A 12090-nucleotide genomic window follows, 5' to 3' on the forward strand; every position below is an offset into this window, starting at 1 on the left:
CTCTAACAAGGCCAGATAAAAGCAGCGCTGATATTAACAACATCTTAAACGAGAATATCGGTCGAAGACTGATCGATCGAAACTGCGGTTTCGATCCATGACATTATAGTGACACTGCGTGTCCCATCACTAATTAATCAATAACTCGCTAATTATACGACATAATTCATCCAAAATCGATAGGCTTCTGGTCCGAGATATGATGAAGCACATGCAAAATTTGGAGCAGATTCGCCTTCTTGAGATATCGCGTTCATCAACATTCAGACAAATACCTATCAACATACTTACCAATCTTAAGATCGATGAGTAATAATCTCTACACATACTTACTTTGATGTCGAAGTTATCCAAGGTTAACAAAAGCGGATTTTTATATATCTCGGTTGGTGAGAGGGTTATTGATTGCAAATAGTTGGATTTTCATTAAATCACCCAAGAATATATCAAAATGGTGTTTAAAATTATTATGCTTATGATGGTAGACAAGGGCTGCAAAAATTATGCTAATTCCTATGAACACTTACGATATATCAATACTCACCGACAATAACAGCAATAAAAAGCTAAAACCCCAATCTTTTTGTACTTAGATATCAGAACAATGACCGCAAATACTCAATTGAAACTGTCTTCTTGCACGTAATTATTGTAAGACTTATACTGTCCACTGGAAAATAATCTAGGATAGGATTTACATATAGTAAAGTCGATAACATGGCTCAATCATATGGCGAACCACGGCTTTTTGTCCGGTTACCATGTCATGTGAGAAATTGGTCAGCCAGTTATTTTTTTTCAAAAACATGGACTTGGTGGTTGAAGAAGCTGTAACCGACCAGTGGTCACAAGAACCACCATGTAATGTTCCTCAAGAATGAATGTGCTATCTTATCTACCTGAACGTCCATTTTGCGAAATATTATCGCCACAGACTTTCCTCTCCGTATGAACAAAAAAACACGAAATAAATTCAAAATTTTTACTGCTATTTAGAATTCAAAGTGATGGTGAAAACATTGAATAAAAAATGAGTACAAAATTTTTAAAATCCTAAATAATTCAAGAGTCTTGTCGCACACCAACACAAAATATATTGTCAAAGTAACACCTGACCCAAGTGGTTAAGAATCACTTAGGATAGTTGTCTTCAATTTTGCTACACCACACTTATTCAGATTCACCAGTAAAAAAGCACAGAAGAAGTTGGTCGGTGCTCCCGAAGTATGCGAGCCAAGATGGCGGACATCAGAACGTAACATGGGTAACAGGTTAGGGTTAGGTGATAATTTTTTTCCAATTTTCCTCATTTTAGTCCTATTATCAGTTCGAAGACTAGCCAATAGCCTCCCGTAGTATTTATACCTAAAATTATGGCCTAACCCTAACCTAGTACACATATTACATTCCGATGTCCGACATCTTGGTTCGCATACTTCGGGAGCCCCAGTTGGTCCCTGTAAAAAAACTAATCAAAAGTACAATAATTTAAGAAGTCGTTTTTATAGGCTTATCACTGTAAACAAGGTCCTATAGAAGCTGTCACTGAGATGTTTGAATCAAATATTTCCTCAAAACTCGTAAAAACGTGAATCCATCTCCCAGTTAGTACTTTGACGGACAATTAGCCTGCAGTTTGGAATTTTTGTTTAAACAGTTTTGGAAAGTTTACTATTCAATTTGAGATGCTCACCCCTATGCAAGAATCAAATGGGGACTTGGGGCTTAGTGACTTGCACTCAACACCGACACCTGTTTTTGAACGCAAAGTACCGTGTCACAATATAAATTTAAAAAAATAGCGTGAAATGACAGATACATTTAAAATGCTACTTGTGAATCTCTAAGAATAGTCACTCCTGCAAAGTTTCAAACGAAAATGTAACTAAAGTGCAGGTTGAAACCAGGGAATCATGTGAGAAGGCCATATTTTGAATCATCTCACCCCATTTCTCGTTATTGAAAGACTTTAATCCAGTGGTTGTCAATCTGTGGGGCACCCCACAAAGGGGAGGGGGGTATAGACAATTTTGAGGGAGCGTAGAGCTAACTGAAATAAACAAAATTTGTTAGATTCTTTATTTTGGATATTTGCATTTCTTTATTCTGGATATTTTCTCAAATTACTCTTTTTGGGGGGGGGATTACCCCCAGTTTGGCAACCACTGGACTAAGGTCTTCTGAATGTGATGGTTCAGATTATAGCCAACAGGCAGTGAGACTTGACTCTGTGATTAAGGCTAGACTAGACTCATGGTTTGGAAACTTCTACAAGAGAAAACACGAAAAAATAAAAATTAAGAAATTATACAAAATCAATCATCAAGTTCACCAAGTATTCTTATCAGACAATAAAAGAAACTTGCATGAATTGAACTTATTGTCAGAAGTCGAATCAAAAGTCACATTACTGAATTTCACACCAGTAGTGGGATTCAGGCGGTTCGCACCGGTTCTATAGAACTGTCTCACGGAATTTTATGAGATCAGCGAACCGGTTAGAATTAATGAAAAAAAAACATGACTTTTTGTAACGGATTCGGCTGAAAATATGATTTTTGTGATGGAACCGGCTGACAAAATAATTGAATCCCAGCACTGTTTCACATATGGTTCAAGGCAGTGGTTTCCAACTTTCGGCAAAAAGGAAATATTCTAGAAGCTCGGGAAACCCCTGTAAAATAGTTTAATTGTCTTGTAGTGCCTGTATTGTATAAAATATGAATATACAGGGTGTCCAAAAAGTTTCGCCCGGTCATAAAATTAAAACCAAATGATAATTTATTTATTAGTTGTAAAAAGATTTAAAGTCAACCTGTATTGAATTTGATGTTATAGATGTTGTACTTATCAATTATCATACAATAAAATTTATTTAAATTAACATTTGTTTTTGCCATAAAATCGGACGAAACTTTTTGGACACCCTGTATATAAAAGCAAACCTAATACTGGCAAAACAAATTGATCTTCAAGATGTAGCAAGTTTGATAATGCTGGCAAACCTGATATTATTTGTATTTGGTTAAATTTAAATATTAAACATATATTTTTTGATTTGAATGGAAACTTGCGAACCCGTGGACGGTACTGGAGGATCGTAGCCAGAAATGTTCAAAGGGGGGTTGAATTTTTATTTACCAGGATAGATTGGGACAGCCAGGATCTGGCCGAACGCTGTAAAACGTGTGCTTCCATGAATCTTGGGTCTAAAATGCGTTCCAAGATACGAAAAATTGCTAAATATGATACATAAAGATAAATTTTTTTTTAATTTCAAAAGGGGTGGGGGGTGACCCCCGAAACCACCCCCTGCTGTACTGGCAGAACCCCCAGTGTGGCGCGAAACCCAGGTTGAAAACCACTAGATTAGGGACTTATACCCGGCACTTGGTATGACTGACTCATAAGAGAACAATAAAAAATAAAATTAAGAAATCTCAGTAAACAAACGAATCATATATATATATATATATACTTAGATATATTAATATAAAACGTTCAGTAACAAGTGCATGAATGATTATAATATAATACAGAAGAATCATGAATATATATGCACTCTGAACAAGGCTTGGTTTGATAAAAGCAATATCTCATTTGTAAGGACCCGATTACTTGGAACAACTGTCATCCCAATTCAACATTGACTACCTATATCAGGAGTGTGCAACCTTAAATATTGGAGAGCCGGTGCTCCCGAAGTATGCGAACCAAGATGGCGGACATCGGAACGTAACATGGGTAACAGGTTAGGGTTAGGCGATAATTTTTTTCCAATTTTCCTTATTTTAGTCCAATTATCAGTTCGAAGACGAGCCAAGAGCCTCCCGTAGTATTTATACCTAAAATTATAGCCTAACCCTAACCTAGTACACAAATTACATTCCGATGTCCGCCATCTTGGTTCGCATACTTCGGGAGCCCCGGAGAGCCAAATACTAATAAATGAGTGAAACTGCACACTGCGCCATTATATAACATAGGCTTTCTAGTAGTTGCTCGCACAAAAATTGTGGGTATTGATCTTATGACATGTTTCGCACAAGGTAGCTGTTGAAGCATCAGGATTGGGATTACTCGCACATACCAGATTGAACAAAGTTAAAAACTTATTTTGCAGGCCACACACCATTCAGAATCGGCACTTCTCCGTGGGCCACACAAGTTTTCCTTGTGGGCCACATTTGGCCCGCAGGTTGCATACCCCCGACCCATATTTTTATAACATGAGTGAGGTGGCAGGCATGACATTTCAACCTTTGACAAATGATGCAAAAATGACCACAAAAAATTACTAATTCATAGATTACATAATACTGTCTAAATGTTGCACAATGGCATCATGAAGTTAACGCGCAATAATCCATGCATGTTGCGCAATGTTATCAAATATTGCATAATCTCTTTTGTCATGAAACATATTGCGCAATTTCATGAAATATTGCGCAATCTCAGCTTCTGAATACTTGTATCTTCTGCTGGACGTCAGCTCTACACATCGGGCATTTCTGCAGTTTGGATGAGCAATCGGAACAAGTGCAGACGTGACCACAAGGTAGGAATATAGTGTTACTCTGAAAAATGGAAGAAATAATTAAAATAAAACTTGACTGTACTTCCAAACTGAAGCTGAAATAATGTGGTCTTCAATTTTGATTTTTGACCTTCGAACCAGATTAATAAAAATTTTGTACCCTGATTCTAGCTACGAACTTTCATAGAAATTAAATGTTGTTACCAAAAACCTTAGTGTATGCAAGCCTTCTTTTACAGACTGTAAAGAACACTCAGCAATATTTTTATCTTCGATTATTGTCATTTAAAAGTTTAAAATACTGGCTCTATGAAATTTAAAACTTTCACTATAATTCTGGAAAGTTTGAAGAAAATCTTTAGCCGTTTTGTCTGGTGCCTTTATTACTGTAAGGCCAAGCGATGGCCGCATTCTCTCATTTGCCTCACTAAATTTTTTGTGTGGCTCACCTTGATGTCTAAAATTGGTTATATGGTCCACCGACAAAAAAGGGACCTCCAGAAGTATGCGCACCAAGATGGCGCACAGCCTGAACATAGTATGTGTGTACCGGTTAGGATTCAGACTGTGCGACATCTTGGTGCGCATACTTCTGGAGCCCCCAAAAAAGTTTCACATCCCTGGCCCAGAGTTTTGTTCAGAGCAAACACCCTCCGCCAATAAAAATATACAGTAATTCACTCTCTCTTACCTGTTTCTCCATACATACAGTACATTCATTCTCCTCAGTCAAGTCATCAAAGGGTGTGTCAGTAGGTGTGGCAGTGGGTGTGGCAATGGGCGGGGTCACAGGTTGCTTGGATACAGAAGGAATCTCATAATCATTTAGCTTCTTAGATGCTGCTATTTCTTCTTCAACCAAGCTGTGAAGGGAAACATGTTTTTTTACTTCCGTTCTGACGAAACTAAACCGAAATCCCATTTCGCGGGCTCCGTCATTGAAGATTGACACTGCTTCGTGGGCCGCAGTTTGCACACCTCTGCTTTAACTGACCAATGAAAGCACAGCTCAGATGGTATGGCATTGTGGGTAAAACCACTGAAGCATGTTTCCTGAGTATAAATACTGCCATTCTGGTCTCCATAGGTCATATTTTATATTTTTATTTCTTATATTCTGTTATTTGTGGCGACAACTGAACTGTTTGTTAAGTATTGCTTTTGTTCAATAAAACATTAATTTGCGCTCTAGAAGTATGTTTACCAATATGGAGGTAACTAATTTTGTTCGCCTACTTTACATCAAGTTGTGTAAAGGGGCTGAAACCTATGGACAGGGGGTATATTCCCTTGGCAAACACAGTCAGTCCCCACACTAGTAATATAACTAAAATAAGGAAATTGGAATAAAATTATGGCGTAACTCCAACCTGGTACACATACTACGAGAGTACCGATTAATTTACAGAAGTGAACACTCACCGCAATATATTCTTTCTAACGCCAACTTCGAAGACCCCAACTCTTCGTAGATCACCTTCAGAAAGATCGATCAGATCTCGAATCGAACAAACTTTATTTCTAGCGAACGAGGTCACATGATCGTTTGCTCCAGCTTTCGAGAGAAGTTTCAGTAACGCAACGTCCATTTCTGTCTCCTGCAAAGAAAGAATTTTTACTTTCAATCTTTTTAACTCACCCTAAAAAGTTCACAAGAAAAATCTGCACAAACATTTTTACCCCCTCACTTAGCACACAAAGCAAGTTTCCTGATTGGCCCAACTAACCTCCCCCCTCACTTGTTCTGGTTAAAAATCCAATAATCTCTGATACTGCACAAAACATCCCTCCCACCCACCTTAGACCCAATCACCCCTCCCCAAAAATACTCACAATAGTAATGAGTTTCTCTAGTACTGTAGAAGAAATTACCCCCCTCCACCCCCCCCCCCCCAACCCACCTTAGACCCAATCACCCCTCCCCAAAAATACTCACAATAGTAATGAGTTTCTCTAGTACTGTAGAAGAAATCCCCCCCCCCACCCACCTTAGACCCAATCACCCCTCCCCAAAAATACTCACAATAGTAATGAGTTTCTCTAGTACTGTACAAGAAATCACCCCCCCCCCCCCCATCACAGACCCAAAAAAACTTCCCTAAAAAACTTAACCTTGACGAGTTTTTCTAGTACTGCACAAGAAATCACCCCCCCCCCCCCATTACAGACCCAAAAAAACTTCCCTAAAAAACTTAACCTTGACGAGTTTTTCTAGTACTGCACAAGAAATCATCCCCCCCCCCCATCACAGACCCAAAAACCCTCCCTAAAAAAAATCTTAACCTTGATAATGAGTTTTTCTAGTACTGTACAATAAATCCCCCCCCCCACCTAACCCCCCCCCCCCCCCCCCTCCAAAAATCCTCACCTTAGCAATCAGTTTCTCAGGTTTAGAATCCATCAATCTCTGATACTGCACGAGCCAGAAATCCATCTGATCGCTCTCTCTCTGACCTTCCATTTCAATCTGAGGAACAAAATATTTTTAATTTACTTCAAAACAATAATTGGCAAGTAACAATGTGTTTTTTTATGAATTTATTGTGGAGCAACATAAAAAATAGCCAACCTCTTCACGAGCTCGATAGCACCAAAAGTTTGAGAACCCCTAGGTCTCGGCTACTCAACTGGTGTTTATTTTGGCAGCATAAGCATCGTTTTATAGTTTCAGATAATTTTGATACAATGTAAATAAACAGCTATACAGTTTGTCGTACTGGTACCGATGTGCGATATTTGTGTCCATGTTTGCGAGCCATTCATTGCTCTTGTATTAAATGCAATATTGCATCTGACGTTTCGTTTATTCAATGAAATAAATTTTCTGTAATGGGCGGACCTCAGTAATTTTGAAGTTTCGTAAACGGACCTTTGGTGAAAATAGTTGAGTAGCCCTGCCTTGGGTTATGCGATATTGACAAATAATCAAGGCACGAATAAAAATTTAAAATTTTCAAGTTCTTCAACACTCACCAGTCTTTCTTTCATTATTTCTTCTCGTTTATCCTTTTCTTTCAGTAAAACCATCAATATATCAGTCAATTCCTGTCTTTTCGATCGTAGAACTTCCTGAAAACATATGAAAAATAAATCAATCCAAACAAATAAAGGCTGGAATGAAAAATCTGTGCTGTTAAAAAAATTAAAATAGTCTGAACTATTACGACGAGGTTCCCAATCGTTCCAAATTCACGACACATTTACTTTCTGTATTACAAATCACGACACGTTGGAAAGAAAATTCGATTTTATTAAGATTGAATCACAACAATGAAAAGAACGAGAATATCGGTTGGAAACCGAAGACTTATCGATCGATAGTTAGGGGATCCCCCAAAACAGAAACTGCAGTTTCGATTCATCCGCTCTTGTAACTTGCGCACTGCGCATCGCACACACACACTCGGCAGGTTTCAAAATTCTCTCGCTTTACAAAAATCTAGATCACTATATCAATAATTGATTGATAACTCGCTAATTATACGACATAATTCGCCCAAAATCAATAGGCTACTGGTCCGAGATAAGATGAATGCACATGCAAAATCTGGAGCAGATTCAATCTCGCTTTCGTGAGATATCGCGTGCATCTAACAGACACACAGACAGACATACATACAGACAGACATACATACAGACAGACATACAGACAGACAGACATACAGACAGACATACATACAGACAGACATACAGACAAATACCTATCAATATACTTACCGATCTTAAGATCGATAAGTAATAATATGTGAAATTTAATCAGGATGATAAATGGGCTTGTTTTGTGCACATAAATGATCACAGTACGGCTGAATATGCGTGTATCTTTAAAAACTCAGATGTTAGTTGTGCAAATAAATATCATAAAATTGCTGAATGCCCGGCATAGCCAGTCTTATTCTCCCTCAGCTTTAATTTTAACAAACTTGATCAGCTTTCGTACATGCTACATATACATATCGATTTCTACATGTAGATAGATGTTAGTGAGTAACTGCTTGTATAGGACCAGGGGTGTAGCCATCCGGAAAAGAGAGAGGACTGTTTAGGAGTCTAACTTCCCCCTTCAAAAATGCAGTTTTTGTATCATACGAGTTGGAAGGTCGGAACACCCTTCGAAATGAAGAATTTCTGTATCATAAGGGCAAAAAACCCCTTTTCAAAAAGTAAAACGAGAATATCGGTTGGAAACCGAAGACTTATCGATCGATAGTTAGGGGATCCCCCAAAACAGAAACTGCAGTTTCAATTCATCCGCTCTTGTAACTTGCGCACTGCGCATCGCACACACACAATCGGCGGGTCTCGAAATTCTCTCGCTTTACAAAAATCTAGATCACTATATCAATAATTGATTGATAACTCGCTAATTATACGACATAATTCGCCCCAAATCAATAGGCTTCTGGTCCGAGATATGATGAATGCACATGCAAAATCTGGAGCAGATTCAATCTCGCTTTCGTGAGATATCGCAAAAGGACATACATACAGACTAATACCTATCAACATACTTACCGATTAAAATCGAAAGTAAAAAAAAATTCTGTATCATACGAGCTAAGGGCAGCGAAAAGTAACAAAAAGGCATTTTTCTGTATCAAACATAGCAATTATTCGTAGCTTGAAACGCTTTTTAGACCTTCATTAGACATGGAAACTTTTCTTGCAGGAACCACTAGCTGTTACGGTCTAACTTAGCAATTAGAAATTTCAGAATCCCGTTTCAAAAATGTACAGGGCATGGGGGCTCCCGAAGTATGCGAACCAAGATGGCGGACATCGGAATGTAATATGTGTACTAGGTTAGGGTTAGGCCATAATTTTAGGTATAAATACTACGGGAGGCTCTTGGCTAGTCTTCGAACTGATAATAGGACTAAAATAAGGTAAATTGGAAAAAAATTATCGCCTAACCCTAACCTGTTACCCATGTTACGTTCCGATGTCCGCCATCTTGGTTTGCATATTTCGGGAGCACCAGGGCATGTATATAAGCATTATTCCACCATAATGACAGTGAAGCATGCAGACAATACTTCTACCCTTGAAAGTCACCACACAATTAATAATCAGGGTTTAGCAAGACTAACTTGCAAAAAGACTAACTTGCAAAAATGAATGTGTATATGTCAAACGCAAGAATGTCAAAAACCCAAGTAAATATTCTATATGATTAAAGAGTCTTGCTGAAATGCAGTTGCTTGCACTGATGGATCCGAATGCATATAATGCAAGGATGCTGTAGCAAGAGTGGAGATAACAATCCTAAGTGATTCAATAGTCTTGCTGCACGCTGTTATGAACGTATTTCTGCAACTATAGTTAACTATATATGCTTGTGTGACCGCATAACAGTGAAAATTTACAGAAATATATTCATGTTAGTGTGCAGCACAAGACTTTTGAATTAAAAAGAGTCCACATGTAATCTATATGAAGCATGCATTCATGAAAATAACTCCCTTATCAACAGCTTGCTTGTCCAGATCCTTGTTTAGAGTGAAGATTACTGTTTTTTTGTATATATTAATGTTTTATTGGACAAAAGTGACACTTAACATAAACAGTTCAGTTGTCACGACAAAAAAATATTTTTATAGTCAGACATAATGTTGCCTCTGCTATACCAAAGTACTGAATGACCTTTGGAGACCAGCATGGCAGTATTTATACTCGGGAAACATGCTTCAGTGGTTTTACCCATAATGCCATACCATCATGCTAAGGCAACTATCATTAATCAGTTGGAGCAGGGCTCTCCAAACTGGGGGTATCGGCCCCCGGGGGGTCATGAAAGGGGCTCAATGTGGGCTGTAGTATGTTTCAAGAACATTATTGAAGAATTGACGAGAAAACAGATCCTGACTTGACATAACAAAGCTGAACGTCACATTTTATTTACGCTTTTAAAGAATTACGCCTCTCTCAGCCAGAACAAAACCAAACGTAGACGAGCCATCATGCATGACGAAACAATTGTTACATCACAACTTCACTTCTAGTTTCGCTGTGCCAAGTAGGTCGTGACGAAAAAAGTTTGAATAACACCAAGTTAAAGAGAGAGAAATTGAATCAAAGCACAGTTATGCCAAATGAGATCTCCCACTATTTTCTTTTTAGATTGAGAGAGATCAGATTGTGCATACAAGAAACATGCTGTACAAATACCAGTCGTACCTGACCAATATCAGCTTGTGTGACCAGCTTCAAAAAAATAAAATGAAAGAGTTTAATTAAAATAATAGAGATGATACTTTTAACTGTATCTTTATTTGTTTCTGGCAGCTAGCATTTTCCAAGATGGCAGAGCATGACCGATGATGTCATCAGTAACAGATGGCTGATTTTGGCCAGTGATGTCATCAGTAACAGATGACTGACCATGACCAGTGATGTCATCAGTTCCAGGTGACTGGTCACATGACCAACCAGCAAGTGACCACATGCTCTCTGGGTAGTGAAGTGTTCATTCCTGTTGGTGTGTCTTGGGAGTTACTTTAGTTATGGTTATAGCCATTTAATAATTAAACCAGCGATTCCCGACTGGGGGCCTGTAGCCCACCGAGGGGGCCATCATGCGGCGCAAAACTGATTTTACTCTTCCTTTTATAAGTAAACTCCAGTTCTTCCGAGCATAAAAAGGTGGGGTCCACTACCTCTATGTTTCTATTAAGTTAACAAGCCTGTTTTTTCAGCAGCCTTTACCCCTTATCTATATAGAAACTATCTAGTCAGCTTTCCTCTCCCCCTTAAACTAAAAAACACCAACCTGTTCATTATCCAACTTGTACGTGTTCCTCTTCATTTCAACCAAAGTCAGATTCAGCAAAGCGTTTTGGACTTCTTGTATTTGTGAGATGATTCTTCTTCGTGCAATATCTTTCTCCAATTGTAATACTATGAACGCTTGGCGTTGCACGTCTTCCTACAAAAAGGAGGTAAAAAAATAATGTTAGTGGTTTAGTGGTGTCAAGCAGGGGTGTGCAAACTTTAATACAGGAGAGCCAGATAAAAATAACTGGGTGAGGCCGAGAACCGCACCATTATTTAACATAGGCTTTCTAGTAGTTGCAAGCACAAAAAGTTGGCTATTGATCTTATGACATGCGATGTTTGCTTTGCACAAGCTGGCTGTTGAGTCATTGTAAAGTCATATGCATAGATAAATTTGACTCAGGTATAAGCTTTGCAATGCAGAGAGATTGAAATTACACGCTTGTACCAGATTATTAAACTAAATTAAAAACTCGACATTTGGCCCGGGGGCCGCAGTTTGCACAACACTGGTGTAGAGCAGCGTTTTTTAATATGGGCCCAGGGCCCCTAGGCGATGACTTCATCACTTTAAAGCAGTGGTCTTCAACCTTTTTGGAGAAGCAGAACAGATGATTTCCCGTGCAATAGTTTAATTGTCTCTTATTGTTTGAATTGTTTAAACCAGTGGTTTAGGATGTTGAGTAAACCAGGGGCCAAAATTAGAAACAGAAGGAGCGCCCGCAAGGGGCGGAAATCAGTACCAGAACAAAAAATAAAATACCGGTATGATTGAATTG

The 12090-nt window shown here is 38.4% G+C and overlaps 1 protein-coding gene across 2 annotated transcripts in view; it reads right to left on the minus strand.

Annotated features, from left to right (window-relative positions):
• Window positions 1-968: 968 nt before the first annotated feature.
• The window catches only part of LOC120343899 (E3 ubiquitin-protein ligase LRSAM1-like), a 28679-nt gene continuing 17557 nt past the window's right edge, over window positions 969-12090 (minus strand). The window contains exons 13-19 of one of the 2 annotated variants that reach the window (XM_078112798.1): window positions 11307-11462; window positions 10715-10741; window positions 7511-7606; window positions 6906-7004; window positions 5960-6135; window positions 5229-5400; window positions 969-4577 (exon numbers count right to left, since the gene is read on the minus strand). In XM_078112798.1, coding sequence (XP_077968924.1) covers window positions 4455-4577; window positions 5229-5400; window positions 5960-6135; window positions 6906-7004; window positions 7511-7606; window positions 10715-10741; window positions 11307-11462 — 849 coding nt within the window. In that variant the 3' untranslated portion in view covers window positions 969-4454. The remainder of the gene's footprint in view (window positions 4578-5228; window positions 5401-5959; window positions 6136-6905; window positions 7005-7510; window positions 7607-10714; window positions 10742-11306; window positions 11463-12090) is intronic. The other variant, XM_078112799.1, reaches the window with a different exon arrangement.

The sequence above is a fragment of the Styela clava genome, chromosome 5 (genome assembly GCF_964204865.1).
Source record: "Styela clava chromosome 5, kaStyClav1.hap1.2, whole genome shotgun sequence".
In the NCBI taxonomy this organism is placed as follows: domain Eukaryota; kingdom Metazoa; phylum Chordata; class Ascidiacea; order Stolidobranchia; family Styelidae; genus Styela; species Styela clava.